The following is a 17,528-nucleotide window of genomic DNA, read 5'->3' on the forward strand; positions in this document are numbered from 1 at the left end:
AAGAGCAGGCTGTGGGGAGACTTTATAGCGCCCTACCAGCACTTAAAGTGGGCTGATAATAAAGCTGGGGACAGAGTTCTAGCAGGGCCTGTTGCAATACAACGAGGGGTAATGGGTTTGAGTTGAAAGGGGGCACGTGTTGCCAGAGAAGTGGTAGATGCTTCATCCCTGGAAACATGTAAGACCAAGTTGGATGTGGCTGTGCTCTGAAGATGTCCCTGCTTACTGCAAGGGGTCCAACTGGATGGCATTTAAGGGTCCCTTCCAACCCTAGTTTCTACCTATTTTCTACTGAAAAAGCACCAAGACCAGACACTAATATGAGGGGGTTCCATCTGATGATGCCTTTGAGTCTAGCTGATGAGAAAACCCGTGACGGCGTATAGCTGTTTCACTTGCAGCCACTTCGCATTTTACCTGCAGAAGTTCCTTGGCAGATCCTCTCCTGTCCACATCCATCTCCAGGCAGCAGTTCAGAAAGTCACGAAACACAGCGGAAAGTCGCTCGGGGTTCTGCAGCTCCGGTGTCCCGTTCGTAGCTATCAGATACAGCGCCTAAGAAAAAGGGAACACGAGACTTCATCTTTTTTTCATATCCATAAGCACTCATATAGACCTCATTTTTTAAGGCCCAGTCTCCAGTGGCAGTTTCTTCCCTGGCAGAGGGTTAAAAATGATTTTTCTATACCAGCAAAAAAAGTCCTGATGCAGACATAGCCATTCCAACATAAACATGATCTTGCCTTGACAGCCGATTTCATTGGCTGACCTAGTTAATATGAACTACATCAGCAAAAGCACATTTTTCTTCTCCAAGTATTGACACCAGATTTACAGGCTATTTTAAAGACTGAATTTGGTCTAACTATATTATTTCAAAGGATTATTACATAAAATGCATCTCTGCAGTGCTCCCTGGTCCCTAAAGCACAGCTCCCGTACCACAAAGGTATTCAATTTTTTGCTCTATTCTTAATAAAAATGGCAATCAAATGAAAAAAAAAGTAAATCCATCAGCTTATTCCTTCGGTAGAAAACCAGAAACATTTGGAACCTCAGTTTCAACACAGACATAGAAGTTGCAAGCACAAACATATTACGAAGAAAATGCATAATAGGGCAGACAGGAGCCACCTGCAACCATGTCTGTCAGCAGTCTCCAAATTCCAAATTGGCTTCACTTATGTGGTAAAAGAAAAATAATAATTGGTCTAATCAGAAAAATCAGTAATTCCATCCCTATGGTAACCCTGGGCTAATTCTGACACTTAAGCAAATACATTAATGATGTTTCCGTCACAGAAACTGCCAGGGAAGAAATGGGAGGCTTTGGCAATTGGGTTATTGAAAGCCCAGGCTCGGTGATATGGAGAAAGTGGCTTTCTTAGGCTATGAAAGAAATACGTTCACTAAATATTCCAGCAAAAATGGATAAGGAGCAGAACAGACTATGTTGCCTTGGAACTATGACCTCCATGTTTCATGCCAGCTTCCCAGTAAAAAGAACTGGGGGACAGCTCATCTCCCAAAAAAAACTGTTTTAGAAAAGGTTTTGTGTTTGGTTTTGGTTTTTTTTTAGGGAAGATAACATTAAATCTGTTACACTTGTTTCATGTTTTCAGGGTCATCTTCACAGAAAGAAGAGGTGGAACAACTTAAAACCCAAAGCAAAGTGCTACCTGAGAACTCGGGAGTATTCGTCTCTGTGTAAGGGTTGTGTCCTCTCTGAATCCCCTTCCATAACGTGCACAAACATCCAGCTGCTCCTCTGAATGCACAGTCATTCCATGCACACGGGAACCTTTCTCCTCCTCAGTAGCATCTATACCCTAAGCTAAACTTCAGTTTCTTAAGTAAAGCCAAGGATGCTCACTTCCATGCAGCTGACAGCATTCATGCAGCTTAGCAAGTCTTCCTGACATTCCTCAGGCTAAGGAATTACAATGTGAATTTGGAAAGCACAGATCATATCCACTGCAGTTCACTTGTATTCAAGGTCTAACATGCTGAGAAGCTAGAGAGACGAGTTCATTCTGCTTTTGAAAGATGTTATTTAGAAACACGAGACAAACATCTTGAACAATTCAAACTTGAACTTGCAGAATATGTCTAAAATACACAGTAATAATAATAGAAATAGACCTAGGAATCTCCCATAAAAATATCTATCATAATAACAGTTCTGCACGACTGGCATTTAAATAGTCTGTGACCAAATTGACTTTGTCATTATCCTCTTAAATACAGAGGAAAATTTCCAAGCCTAAAAAGGCAAATGAACTATCCCACAGTACAAACAATAAAGGGAAGTTTCTTTACTTTTTCCATAACATAAATGTCACAAAATCAGTCTTATCCTGTCCATCCGTCGCTGGCCTCAGTGGCCAGACACAGTGGTGAGCTGGAGCACCTGTCCTCACTGTGTTTAAACCACGCTACTTCTCCTGTGGTAAAGGAATACAGCACCCGGTTCAACCTTGGAAATCATCTCCCAGCTATGATCCGTGACTGTGAAACAGGAGCACCAGGACAAATGGAGCTCTTCTAGTGCTTGTTCCTTCACAGAACATGACTCACGAGGCACAGTCATCTCTAGTGAGGTACTGCACTTCTACAGTATTTCTACAACAACAAAAATGGTCCGTGGGAAGCGCAAGTACCTTCTTCTCATTGATCTTTCAGTTTCCTATGATGCAGCTGGCAGAGAAAACCAAGTGCGGTACACAGAAAATGAGTGTTTGCAGTAGCTGCAAAGGGGCAATAAGCTCATTCATTCTTTTAAGGTACCAAGAAACAAGAAAGGATTTGGTATACAACTATAGCTGCAGTCCATGAAAACGATATCCTAAAGTTACCCAGGCCACCCAGACACACGACAGAACAATTTACTGATGCTTTAGAAGCCTGAAATTGTAGAAGAGCCACAGCATTCGGAAAATATGCTACAGTTTTGAGGAAAGTTGATGTGCTGTGGTTAATAAATGAAAAGCAAACAGAAATGCTTAGGGTTTGGTTTGGGTTGGTTTTTTTTTTATTGAAACTGCAGATTTCTAACCTGCATTTCGAAGGGTATTTATCGCACCAGCGTCTGCCCATCAGGCCCTAAGTATATTCCTGATGGAAGGAAATTATAGAGACAGAAAACAAATACCATAACAGAAATATCCAGGACACTTATGGCTGGAAAATGGTTCCTTCTTGTGAATTCTGCATAGGGTGGAAGAACTTGAGCAACACGGGATATGTTTGCACTACACAGGCAAAACAACACATGCATCTACATTAAGACTGCTGTTAACTCTGTGATTAATGATCCCCTAATGCCCTTATACTTTATTTCTGTATTTAAATTAGTGTCAGAAACTGAAGCGTCTGCGTGCCTTCCATTATTAAATCAATCATTCATAAAAATGAAAAAGCATCCTTTTGTTTCCAGGCTTTGCAGAACTCCCTGAATGTGCTCTAAGTGTGACTTATTAAACGCAACAACCACTCTGTGCCATCAGCTAAAAAAAACTTTGCCGAAAAATCACGCCTTGCTCAGAAACTCTCCTGTTTGGATGCAGCTGAGACCTCTTGCTGAAGTGTCTGATTCCACATACGACAGCAGAGGGAACCTGTCCTTGTTGGGGTTGATTTACCTTAATAAAGCTAGAACTTCAGGAGGTCCATCACAAGCTGTTCACTGTTCCCAGCTCAGGGCAACAACCTCTGCAAGAGTCCAGGAAGCCAATACAGACGGTACCAACTTCAGATGCCTGACTTTAATCTACTGAAATTCTGCAATTTTACTCAGATGCCTGAAGATGCCTTCAAGCTCGAAGTGTTCAAGTTGGTCTTCACACCAGGAGGAGATGAGTCAAATGGAGAAAAAGAGCATCTCAAGCAATTCAGCTAAGGGCAGGAATAGCTGAATGTGAGTTTCGCCAGAGATAAGAAATCCTGTTATCTTTCTAAGAGTTGACCTGGGACTTCTCGAGCAGCCCTATCAACATCTGAGGTGAAGGAAGGAGGGAATTTTCAGCACCCAAATCAGTAACGCTAATTCTCTTCACCCATTTCTGCTGCCTTGCACAAGGCAAATGCATTTTTTGCAAAGGTCTTCCATCGAATCACGGAGAACATGGGGTCGTCTTTTTTTTTTTCTTTTTCAGGAAACCGAAGTGAAACTGGTGATGTGCAGAAGTGTCTGCTGGTCAGACTGGGCTGCAGTGACACAGGCGTCCTAACGCTCTGCCAGCCGTGGTGCACTCTGCTGATTCAGCATCAGTCTGAATCCAAACCCGCTCCTTTCTCATCTCACCTGACAATGTGGCACAGCGCACATTGCTCCACATGTGTGCACTGGAACCAAAAACCCCAGCGCACCCACCAATCCAAAAGAAGTCTTCTGAGGAAACTCAGAAACCTTTCTTAAAAAGAGTGGAAGACTGGAATTCGTATAATTGTTGTATTCCTTCCTTAAGTAGCACAGCTGGGGAGATTTCCTAACTGTTCTGTTCCTTTTTTCGGTCTGCAATTCACAGTCTGGGTGCCACAGACCAGAGGGAGCGCAGCCTTACTACTACGAGAAAAGCTACAGGTTGTGCTCTGGTTTAATTCCAGCCTTAATAAAAATTATTTATGTATACACATAGGTCAAAATGTATTTCCTTATAAATTCCTGCATCCTATTAGGAATTAACCGTGCTGTGTTTAACTTTCTTTCAGCTATCATAGAACCACAGAATAGTTTGGGTTGGAAGGGACCTTAAAGCCCATCCAGTTCCAACCCCCTGCCACGGGCAGGGACACCTCCCACTGGCTCAGGCTGCCCAAGGCCCATCCAACCTGGCCTTGAACACCTCCAGGGATGGGGCAGCCACAGCTTCCCTGGGCAACCTGGGCCAGGGCCTCACCACTCTCATGGTGAAGAAATTCCTCCTTATGTCCAGTCTAAATCTGTCCCTTCCCAGTTTGAAGACACTGCCCCTCATCCTATCACCACAAGCCTTTGTGAACAGCCCCTCTCCAGCTTTCTTGTAGCCCCTTCAGGGACTGGAAGGTCACTACAAGGTGTCCTCAGAGCCTTCTCTTCTCCAGGCTGAACAACCCCAACTCTCTCAGCCTGTCATGAGGCTCTATCTTGGTATGCTACTATGTGCTCATTTGGTAGAAGAAATTTCATTTCATTTCAAGGCATTAGGATAAAACTGAAAACTTCAAAACATGAAAAATATATTAGTTTACTGCAAGTATCTGTGCTAAAACGCACTTTTAGAGATGTATTTGGTAATTATGGCATTACTATAACCAGGGACACTTCCTGAAAGGCTCAGGTAAGCAATTGTCAATGGTCTGAGTTTGAGACTTCTCTGCCTGAAGATACAGTTGAAATGCTTTTCATAAGAGTTCCCCAAATAGAGACACTTCTCAGTCAGAGATACAGCTCAAAGAGTTAAAAAAAAGCATGAGAAACGTCAGGCATGGTTGAAGGCAGAAATGGTGCTTTTCTGAACTGGCCTCACGTCATTTCTGAGCTTCTCCCGCTGATGTAACCAAAGCTACAGGATACACTGATACACCCCAGTGACGTTTTTAAAAGCGAGCCTTGGTGGAACTTGTTCAACCTGATGTGAATGGGATTTTGTCTCCTGGGAGAGAAAACATGAGACAGAGTAGAAAGACAGTGGTATCTGGTTTTATTTGCACCTTACCCTGAGAGGATTTTCATTAAGGTAAGGAGGTTCTCCTTCCACCATTTCTATTGCCATGATCCCAAGTGACCAGATGTCCACTTTGGGGCCGTACGCTTTTCTTGTCACCACTTCTGGTGCCATCCAGTAAGGAGTCCCAACCATTGTGCTCCGTTTACTCTGCTCAGGGGTGATCTGAGCACAGAAGCCAAAATCAGCTGAGGAGAAAAACAAATATTGTTAAAGCCAGCTTGAATTATGAAACCAAGCAAAAGAAATCCGCACTCTATACTTCAAAATGCATTGTTGAACCTAGCTGGAAAAAGCATCCGTGCCCTGTTCACTCGGTGCTGTACCAAGGAAATATTGAATTGGCCACTTAAAAAAATCCCCTAAGTTCCACGCAGTGTCTTTTATTCACTTGAAGCTTTAGACTGTAACTCTCTCCCTCTGGAAGAGACATACACAGACCAAAGCCACTCTTTACACCTTTTTCCTTTCTATACTTCTCTGCATGTTGGAATTGTGCTCTCAGCCTGCAGCAGCGGTCGGTGCGCTACCACAGGTGTCACTTTTGGGTAACTGGCAGTGAGTCAGTCAAAAGCAGCCCCACACCACATGCTGGGAACGCTGCACCTGACCAAGAATACCTACTCAATTTGACAGATCCATCCATTCCGAGAAGAATATTGTCGCTTTTGATGTCTCTGTGAATCACCTGGTTTGAATGAAGGAAATCCAATGCTTGCAGGCACTGACAAATAAAAAAGAAACATAAGGGTAAAAATTAATGGCCTGATTTCATCGCGCAAGAAAAGAAATGGCTTTAAAAGATTTAATTTCTAGATGAACTGTGAGTAATGGCAGAATACTGTGCTGTCAAGAAGAATAGCTCACTGCTTCAACACTATTAGAGTAATAACTTCTGAAATGAAGGAACATTAGCTTTTGAAAGAGACGTGACAATTATTGTTAGACTGTACCCTGAAAGCACAGACAGAGCAACTGCTGCTGCAGTGAATGTGCTGTCACCATCCATATGACAAACTATTGTTTGCCAAAAGAGAAAAAGCCCCTTCCTTCAGTATGAAGTGGATCACTTTTGGGTGGGACGTTGCATGACAAAGATTTTATTGTAGGCCTCTAGAGCAGGTTTGGAAAGAGCATGTTAGTCATTTTTCAGAAGCAAACACCATTCTGGGTGGAACACTACCCTTTCAAGCTGAGGACTGTGATAAATGAGTCTCTATTTTTCTTCACTGTTATTTTAACATTCTGCCACCAGCATGTTTGCTTTTACACGCGAGGAATGCGGTGCAGAGATGCTCCAGGCAAATGCTTAAAGAGGCAAAGTTGAGAACAGTAAAACTAAAAATAAAAAAAGAGATAGTACAATAATAGTATATAAGAGTATAATAACAAAGTACAAAAAGTGCAGCATACTGGCAGGCAGTTTGATTAAGATGCTCTTTCTTCTCCATTTTATAAAAGCAACACAGTAACAAAGCTCTGAACATGAAATAAGCTTCTTACCACCTGTTTAGAAGCACCACCCTGCCCAAGAAACTGGAAGCACATGTGGGACCCCTTACCTCCCTACAGACAGCTGCTATCTGTCCTTCATCCATACACGTCTCTGTAACAACATCAGTTAAAGAGCCTCCAGCCAAGTACTCCATAACCACCCAGAGCTCATCACCAACTAGGTAGCTGAAAGGAAAAACAGTGGCATTCAGATGAACGTACATCGCTAAACTACCTTATGAAAAAGGCTAAAACTGATTTTTGTTTCCTGGTCATTTTTAAGTGAAGACAGGCTAAAATTACTAGACATTCCTTCTAGGCTACTTAAAATGTGTGTGGTCTAAATGACAAAGGCACGTAAGTGAAAAATTAGATGTCTTAGATGGGAAGTGAAAAATGCAGTTTAGTAACAGCAAAGATAAATCTCGAGCCAGGACGTAGCGCATCATCTGGTTCATCAACATAAATTCCATGATTAACTTCAGGAGCAGGGCAACACAAGTTTCATAGTTGTCCATGGTAGGAGGGTGCACCACTGAGGACAGGAATTAGTCGATAGTTTGAAAAAACATACATAAAACACATTCAGAAACAGGAAAAACAAAAACTGGCAAATTATGTGTTTCTGGAAACAAGAGCCTAGTCTTCCTGGCATCCACGGCAATGGAAAATAGTGGGAACAGCCCAAGGGAAATAACTTCTATGATGATTTATCATTTAGCATAAGACACAGAGAACATGAGCACCTTGAAAAAGCACACCACTGCCACCACAACATGGAAGCAGTGAATCCATAGGCTGTCGTTTTAGTAAGATATGGGTGCTCTTGGGTTTTGAAATCAGTTCGCAAACTGTATATGTCAGAAAAGATTAAATGCAGACAAAACGCAACCTCCCGTGCCTCGTACACGAGTATAAATAATAAAGTCAGCCAGTAACCAAAGAGGGGTTGTTAATCTTTGGCCTGGAGTATGTAAATAAACATGGACATGATAATACCAAAACTACTTACCTGTCTAAATAGTTAACAATATTGGGGTTCTTATTTTCCCTCATGACCAGGATTTCATTAATAATTAGTTCCTTTTTGGGCTGTTGTTGGAGATTCATTTGCTTTATGGCCACCTAAAATGACATTGAAAACCCTTCAGTTGAGCGGTCTGTTGCACGAGATCAGAATGAATGCAGAGTGAGTGTTTTTGAGTGATGTAGCAGAGCTGTGCCAAACTATCTTGTTATTAGAAAGGAGAGCTCAGCAACTTACACTACAAAGCCCTATTTCTCTGCCTCCTTGGATGCCAATTACAAGACACAGGGTTGTACACATTTTGCCTTGTAAAATCTGTAAAAATTGCCTTCAAACTATCAACCACAAATCTCTAACAACACTCTGCACCTACGTTCTTCTCAAGTGGCCTTAGTTTATCACCACTATTATTCATGCATGTTTTGCAAGCAGGAAGTGATTTTGTTACTGTGAAAATATATAAAACCAGCTGGTAATACTTTAGCAATGATAGGATTTTTGATCATTATTTCAGCAACTGCTGTTTTTCTTGACTTGACTGCACAACTGATAAAAAACTCATACTTACATTATGCATAAAATGCCGTACTAAAAAGATCATTAAGGTTACACAACAAAAAAAAATTATAATCCTAGCACTTCCTAACTCGTTGAATTTTGATTTTACAAATCTAGATAACATTCTTCAACACAGTTTAGATTTGCAATTATTTTGGGGGTTTAAAAAAACCCAATAATCCATTCTACGGTATTTCGCGGATATGCTCAGGGTTATAAGCAGGGCTTAGGGCTTTTAGATCCCTTCTAGACCTCTATCTAAGAGCAGCTGCAAAGAGCAGCACTGCAGGTGGATAAGAAACTACCAGTACGATTCAGAGCTACTTGCAGACAGCCAGAAATGAGAAATCAGAAATCTTAAGCTGTAGCCCCACAGAGCAAAGGTATTTTCTAAGGCACCACCCTGCCTGTTTATTATTAATACAATCACTCTGGCTCTGAACCACCGCAGCCATCCTGCCCCATCCCTCTGCTCAGCCCGGCTTCCCTCCCCGCCTTCCAGCTCAGCTCCAGCCACAGAATCCTACAAGTACATCTTCCCCTGCAGTCCCATGAGAGTCCTCCTCCTTGATGCACCTGGCGGGGAGACGCGGCCCCAGGGCTCCTTAAAGCCTGCCTTTTGTCCCCTCTGAAGCAATTTGGCTGAGCCTCCCCCTCTGTCGAGTCCTGCTCTTGACGTTGGCATGAAAAGGACCACTCCTTCAGTCTCATTCACGGTTTTCTAGCCAGATTTTCAGGCAGGGTTTGTATATATTCAAAACCTCTGGCTTGGAAAAGGAAACGAATGTTAAGAGGCCACTTCAAACCAGCCACTGCAGGGACTGTCCAACGTAGCGCTGCTTTCCTTCAAGATTTGTTCCTCGCTCCCTTGGCCCCTGCTTCCCTGCAGCCACATCACACGCTGTCACGGGCTGTCACTGACAAAACCTAAACACGACTGTATCGTTTCGGAGAGATCTTTGCTCTTGAGACACATCTTGTCATTTGTCAATGTGTGTCAACCAGCTATGGTATGACTAAAACACAAAACTGCCTCCTAAACATGATCCCTCCTTAATTAGGTGTCGCATTAGACTTTGAAGATGAAACACACGATGGAAAAAATGCTAAAAAGTACTACTGTCTACACCTATGATTAAGATAAATTCAGACTGAATGTCAGCAGCCTCCATCAGCTGGTTGATGCATTAATATATTAAGACAGAGCCACTGTGTCCTCCTCCAATGGATACCGCTTCCGTCCATGCATCCTTTCTGGTAGTCAAGAAGTCTGTCCAAGTCTAAGCAACATAATGAAGCCACTTAATCCTCACAGCAATAGGGGAATCCGTGACCACTCCTAGGGTTCTCCCAAGGCCACTCATTACAACAGATCATAGAATCATAGGATGTGCTGAGTTGGAAGGGACACACAAGGTACACTGAATCCAACTCCTGTCTCTGCACAGGACAACCCCAACATCTACCCCGTGGGGCTGAGGGCGTTGGCCAAATGCTGCTGGAACATTGTCAGGCTCAGCACCGTGACCGCTTCCCTGGGGAGCTGTTCCAGTGCTCCACCACCCTCTGCATAAAAAACCTTTCCCTAATGTCCAACCTAACCCTTCCCTGGTACATCGTCCTGCCATTCCCTTGGCTCCTGTCATTGGTGGCCAGAGAGAAGAGCTCAGCGCCTGCTCCTGCTCCTCCTCCCTTTGTAAGGAAACAGTGAACTGCGATGAGGTCCCCCCTCCGTCTTCTCCAGGCTGAACAGACCAAGTGCCTTCAGCTGCTCCTCATACAGCTTCCCCTCACACAACTTGCCCTCTAAACCCTTCGCCAACTTTGTGGCCTCCTCTGGACACTCTTCAGTAGCTTTAGATCCTTTTTAAAGCCTTTAGATTGTACAGTTTGCATTGCTAACTGAACTACAGTCAGACCCACAGGCAGATTTTATGCTGTACGTGTACAGAGTTAAACTGTATACATAGAGCAGCGTTCTCTGAAGAGCACAGCCTCATGCATGCTGGGGAACAGAGCTGTAATAATTTCTACACCAATACATTTACACTGGGAATAAAAATAATAGTTTTTGTCAGGCCCAAAAGCTTGCTGGGATTTCTTTACAGATTTCTCTCCATTAAAAAACTCATTCAGGGCCCATGTAACACGCTGCCAGGCTGGGACCAGCGGTACTGTGGAGAGCACTGAACTGTTCTGAAGAGTAAATAAAAAACTAATTATCTTAGAATTGGCCTTAATAGCTATGAGTGAAGCATCAGACCAAGCTCAGAGAACACCAAGGCTCCTACCCCTTCACGGGGGGGACCAGGACCTCCTCCCAGGAACTCAGAGGCACCTTTTCAGGTACTAATTGACACCACAGTTGCTGGGAAGTGGATGGCCACAGTAAGCACTGTCACTGAGGCACAAACCCATATTGCCCTTAAAGAACTTTTACTGAAAAACTGAAGGCAGCGGATGAGGATTGTGCCAGGTGACACCAGTCCGTGCTTAGGAGGAAGAGCCTGAGCAGATCTGTTCCACAGGCTGACATCAGCCCTTGCTTAGGAGGAACAGCCTTAGCAGTGAACATTGACTGGTGACCTGAAAGCCCCAACCATGGTTTGCACCAAAGGGGACCCTAACCCTGGGGCTGGTGACACTTACCTCTTGGCCTGTGGCGATGTCGATTGCTGTATAAACAGTTCCTGATGCCCTGGAAACAAAACAGCAGTGAAGAAATGAGGAGCAGTTTAGTCCCTCTGTGTGAAAGCAAGCCCAGACAGGAGATCTCTGCTACCTGTGGTGTTTCTAGAGCACCTTTGTTCATGCACTCCTTCAGGCAGCAGCGCACGGCGCAGCAGCCCACCAGCCCTCAGCCATGCAGGGCATCCAAGATAAAAGTTAGGGCTAACTTGAATAAAAAGGGCTGCTGCAAATCCTAAACGTACATATTAAATCATTCTAGTTCAGAACCTATGGAAAGGTTGTCTACAAAAGCCAGAAAATAAAATATTTCATTCTTTTTTTCATTTTCACCAGTTTGGCTTTGTTGTTTTGTTTTTTTTCATCTTCTTTTTTTTTTGTGTGTGTGTGTTTTTCCCAGGTAAAGTAACATATAGTCAGGTTGTGCCTTCTCAGACCTCTTACTTGAATCTATCTGCAAAACTCAGGCAACCCTATGCAGTGATTCCGAGACCCCTGAATACACGTGACAGCCATTTGAGGAAAAGGATTGAAGCCCAACTTTCTACAGCACGCAAGGAAGCTGTTCTCCAGCCACCCTGCGAGGTCACAGCTAGAGCAGGTCAAGGCATGTATTGTTTCACACACAACTGAAGAACTACTCAGAACAGAAGATCCTTAGACGGCCTCTTTGTGTGTCAAAAGCCATCAGCAGGTGCTTCTGTTCAGTGCATCAGATACGTGAAGGACTCTTCATGGTGTCTAAGGTTTGCTTCTGTGGCAGACAGAGGTTCTAGGGCCACCAGAAATAAACAGCGTGCTCACCTGCACTGACAGTGTGGAGTTTTGTTTGCCATCAACCCCTTGTTAAAAGAGGTTCTTCCCCTGTAAGGATGTGAAGGGCTGGAAAGGCCACAATCAGAGGAAATCTTTTTGGGTTTAAAAGCAGCTGTGGGCTTGTAAACCCTAACGGGGCTTCCTCCTGAGCTAAGCCACACATTTACAGTGCCATCATTTAAGAAACTCATGTCTGCCTGGGCAGTAAGGCAAGGGAGAGCCAGGGTGGGAATTCTGAGAAGTGGGAAAATGCATCCAGCAAGCACCCCGATAAATGAAAACGGCAAAATCAGTTTGCTTATTTTAAGATGATCCCCTGGCTTGTTTGTTTAGCTGCAGGCTGAAATATTTCTGAAGCATTTTAATTCAACAGGCACCAGAGACCGTATGTCTGTGTTGAGAACAATGTTCTCATTGGGCACGCTACGCATTCTTTTAATATAAATGCAAATGCATTTTCCTATGACTAATTGTTGAGATTAATCCAATTTGTTTTCATAAAAGCCAACACCATTTACTCAGACTTGCTAACACGGTGCTGTACCTCCTGAGCAAAGTCCTGTCAGGGTTTATTTAAAACAGCTATTTAAATTAGGATGCTTTTGGTATGCTCCAGGCCATCTGTGAAGAGTTTAGATAAAGGTGAGTAATTGAAGTAAAGCTGTGAATTAATTGAAAGAGCTCTGCGATTCTGTATTATGAACTTCTAAGCAACTGTAATTTCTGATCTGTATCTAACTTCTAAACGCTTCTGTAATATCTTCGGTTTAATGCAGTTAGGCAAGTGCCAGGGCCCACAATTAGATCTGTGTCACTGTGATGCAGTGCAGTACAAGTTAAAAAACCAACCTGAACCCAGGCTGCTCACGGCTCCATACTAAGTTGTCTTTCTAGCAAGAGCTAACACCGCTCCAGCAAACACAGCCTCTTATCAAGCACCGGTTAACCAAGTTCCCTCCCGTGTCAGCAGCATTTTCAGTCCTCAGCAGGAGACAGATGACAAACCAGACTCACAGCACTGAAGCTGTTCTTCAGTACAGGACTGCTGACTATGTTCACTGCAAAGTGGTGACCAAACCACCACACTGCTTATTAACTTACCAGCGGTACGAAGCCATGAAGTGCTAAATGCTGGTCAAGTTGCTTTTCCTTATGCAAGAAATCTCACTCTACCTGCAATTCTGAGCAGCCAACTTTTTCCTGCCTTGCAATGCTCTCATTAGCAGCTACAAAAATACTACTCGCTTCCAACACCAGTAGTGTTACGCCTTTGGCATAACCGTACCCAACTCATGGCAAAGGCAGGCAGCGCAGGAACTGGCACCTGCATCATCTAAGCACATCAGCAGCATCCGAGGCCGTGCATCTCAGCCCAGCCCTGCTGCAGAGAGACACACTAACCCAGCCATGCAGCTGTCCAGTTCCTCCTGACCATCCTGTTCCTGTTTATGATGATTATTTTCTTTAGGATCTTCCCCTATCACCGTAAATTGACCTGCGGCATTACAGTCACGGGCTGGTTATGGCAGGACACTCACTCCTCTGTTAGAAAGGCATGCAATCTTCAGGCTGCACTAAAAGCTGGAGGAAATCAATTTGGACAGCTTTTCCGCCCAGGTATAAACCACCTGTCTTTCCACCAGCTGCTGAGGCACCTTTGTACAAGCTCACTCCTAGGACTGTCAAAATAAAAGATTGTGAGGGGGGTGGTCATATTCTCACAGTGACAGCAACAGTCTGCCTCACAGCCGTGTTTATTCCGATTCTTTCTTCCTCAGTTGATGCTTATCTTTTGAGAGATCGGCACTAAGTAGCCACTGACATTTTACAAATGACAGTAAGAACCAAAGCTTCAGGTAGAAAGCAAGCAGAAACCAGAGAAAGGGTTTGGACACAATGAATGGAGCACAAACACCTTCCCACAAGCACCCTACCGAACAATATGGCAGAGAGAGCCCGAGTGTGTCTGGCTTTCTGCAGTACAGACCAGTTCTAGGTCAGCAACGAGCAACCCTGAGTCCAAATCTCATGAACAGTTAAGGCAGAAAAGTATCTCCTGATAACAGCAAACAGCTCTGTCATACACTGACAGCAGCGTGGTCCTGGTGTTACACAAACAGCACCAGCCCTCCTGGAACTACAACGCAGCCAAAGAAACTCCGACCGAGCAGAGAGACTCTCCGTGTTTAAAATGGAACCCAAACACCCTATTTTGATGTAATTTCTTTTGTTCTTGCTTTCTCACAAAGGACATACTTAAAATACATTCTATTAACAGTAAGAAAAGTTGAATTTAAAAAGGGAATATCTTCATTTATTGTCTTCAGTAAACTCCTAAAACCCGCAGGATCCACACAGGCTGCCATCGGGCAGATGATGCACCTCCTCATCACATACTCTGTGTATCAACACTGTTTTTATTACTAATTTTTTGGTTTACGACCTCTGTTAGAAAACAAGAGTTTATTATTTAATCTCTGGTTTCAATTTCTAAGCTCTGGATATAATCCTGATCACTGAAACAGTTTTTTAAGCAAAATATTTGCAAGAAATGCTATTGAGAACTGTTATTTCTCTGACAATGACCAGATGGCAAGTTGCTCCGTTAGGCAATAAAGTTTCTTCTCCTGTCTTTAAATGCAGCCATATTATCTTGAGACATTAAAAAAAGATTTCTCCTAAGAAAATAAGCAAACAGGTGCCACACACTTAAGGGACAGTCAGTCTTCCAGGTCCTGCTCCTTGCTGCAGACAAGACATTGCCAGCATCAAGCTATCTTCGATGATGCCTTCTAACCACAGTTATAAACTCTGATTGGTACTGAGAGACAGGAGAATCCAAAGCCAGTACCCGAACATGTTTGAAGCTTGCCCAACTTCACACTTTATACTGTACCAGCAAAATATCTGGCCCATGTTTTGTATAAGTACCTGTGACTGGACTTACCCTTGGCCAATTTTTTCAAATCGAGTGTATTTCTTCTTAGGATCTCCCACACTCACAATGCTCCCTAAAAGAAAAAAAATTAGAGATGCAGATGAGAAATGCAGCCCCACTGTCTAGGGTTGTGAGCCAGTTGTAGTCAGTTGATTAACAACAACAAAAAAAGCAGCTCCGCAGCACAGATGGTTTCCACAGAGACTGACTTTCTATAGTCCTTTGGAAAGTTACCTTAACAGGAAGCTAAGAACATGGAGAAACACTCAGAGGAGGCAGATATCAGAAAACAACAAGTCTTTGTTGTCTATAACGTTAATGAGAGCTGGAACAACAGACCCTTTATTTTCTTAGGAATAAATACCCTGTGTGATTCAACAGAAGGTTTAATACTTCCAAAGACTGAATGCGCCTTGGGTTCTGGAATCAATTTTTTGAACAGGTGCCATTTTCAGAACAGGAAGGAAATTGCAAAGTGTTTCCAGGAGGGGATCCTCTCAACCTTTCAGCTGTTTGCCAAAGGAATGCCTTTATGTTTTCAAAGAACAGCATCTCACACTATAATCAATAATTATGGGGCTTTAAGAAGTAGAACCCTCATAAATTATTACCAGGCTAAGTTCTGAAGAAGCCTGTGCCGTTTTAAGAACCACCCTGCTTGTCTTCACCCCGACTCGGCTCAGTCACGAGCATTTGACGCGCACTCTCAACGCTGCAGCCATGCTGATCTTCACAGATAACCACAGCCGCGATAGGCAACAAGAGCAGCGATATTGCTCAGGCGCTACTGTGACACAGCCAGCTGCACAAATGAGATGGCGATAATCCCATGAGCGCAGGCGATGCGGTTGGGAAGCCAGGCCAGATGGGGTGCTGCCGCCTCCCGGCAGCTCTGGATGCAACAGCGGGAGCAGCCAGCCTGGCCGGCGCCGGGCGTGGGACAGTCCACGTCCACCAGCCACCAGGGAACTCATGTGCCCCAACAGCTAAAATTAAAGCATGCGTTGCCTGATGGCTTCTGGCCCACCCAGAGGTGTAGGTACAGTCTGAGCGGGAAGGAAAGAAAGCAGTAATTAAAATACTGTGTTTGTGTCAAAAGAAAGAGCCAAAATCTAATAAACTCCAACAAATTTGTAGGAATAATTAAAAAAATAACATTTTTTTCTGGTCTGGTAGTTTCCTAGATAAAATGAAGCCGAAAGTGATGGCTCAATTTAAATGGCTTCTGAAGGTTTAACTTGGAGCGTACATAACTGGAATACTTGAAGAAGATTAGTTCAGGAGGAAAGGCTTCCAATGTTTCATAGAATATTTTGTTTGGCCGATCTGGCAACATTCCTGTATCACAAATACAAACACACGCTTACTTGCTCACGTGTGCATCCAAACCAGAGCCAGGTGAAGCGCCACTACTGTAGGCAGGAGCAACCACCACCCTCCCCTTTGAGGCCATTTCTCTGGAGCAGAGGGCTTTAGCATCCAAATGGGTATCTGACAGGATGCCTAGCCAGGAATCCTTCCTTCCAGCATGGCAAAAGGATGAGGCATGAACACCACTTGGTACATTCCCTGCTAAAACAATTTTGCTAGCTTTGGCAAGACTGTTAATGGGAGCTGCGGGAGAAGAGGTTTCCTTTGCCCTGAGGCACTCGCTCCCCTTGGCAACACAGGAACGCGAGCTGGTGCCCAATGCTGCTGGCAGGGTGAACCACACAATGCTTTGGGTTGGAAGGGATCTTTACAGGTCATTCAATCCACCTCCCCTGCAGGTGGACTCTAACTCAATCGGGCTGCTCAAAGCCCCATCCAACCTGACCTTGCGTGTTTCCAGGGATGGGCCCTCTGTGACTTCCCTGTTCCCTGGGCAACCTGTTCCTCATTGTAAAAAAGTTCTTCCTTATATCCAGTCTAAATCTGCCCTCTCTTAGTCTAAAACCATTACTCCCTGTCCTGTCACAACACACCTCACTAACAAGTCTGTCCACAGCTTTCCTGTAGCCCCTTTAGGTTCTAGAAGCTGCTCTAAGGTCTCTCTTCTCTCCAGTCTGAACAACCCCAACTCTCTCAGCCTGTCCTTATATGGGAGGTGCTCCAGCCCTTGGATCACCTCTGTGGCCTTCCCTGGACTTGCTCCAATAGATCCATGTCCTCCCTGTGCTGAGGACTCCAGAACTGAACGCGGGCCTCCAGGTGAGGTTCTCACCAGAGCAGAGCAGAATCCCCTCTCTCGATGTGCCGGCCACGGCGTGCCTGCCTGCTGGCTCAGGATGCTGACGCAGGCTCAAGGAACCTCAAGTGGTCC

At 44.1% G+C, this 17,528-nt stretch overlaps 1 protein-coding gene across 6 annotated transcripts in view; it reads right to left on the reverse strand.

Moving 5' to 3' along the window:
• PAK3 (p21 (RAC1) activated kinase 3) overlaps positions 1 to 17,528 on the reverse strand; it is a 151,018-nt gene that overhangs the window by 11,475 nt on the left and 122,015 nt on the right. For all 6 annotated transcript variants that reach the window (XM_054075433.1, XM_054075434.1, XM_054075432.1 and 3 more), the window contains 7 exons: positions 15,236 to 15,299; positions 11,434 to 11,482; positions 8,212 to 8,324; positions 7,268 to 7,385; positions 6,330 to 6,429; positions 5,697 to 5,893; positions 418 to 555 (listed from right to left, as the gene is read on the reverse strand). In XM_054075433.1, coding sequence (XP_053931408.1) covers positions 418 to 555; positions 5,697 to 5,893; positions 6,330 to 6,429; positions 7,268 to 7,385; positions 8,212 to 8,324; positions 11,434 to 11,482; positions 15,236 to 15,299 — 779 coding nt within the window. The remainder of the gene's footprint in view (positions 1 to 417; positions 556 to 5,696; positions 5,894 to 6,329; positions 6,430 to 7,267; positions 7,386 to 8,211; positions 8,325 to 11,433; positions 11,483 to 15,235; positions 15,300 to 17,528) is intronic.

The sequence above is a fragment of the Cuculus canorus genome, chromosome 10 (genome assembly GCF_017976375.1).
Source record: "Cuculus canorus isolate bCucCan1 chromosome 10, bCucCan1.pri, whole genome shotgun sequence".
Taxonomy (NCBI): Eukaryota; Metazoa; Chordata; class Aves; order Cuculiformes; family Cuculidae; genus Cuculus; species Cuculus canorus.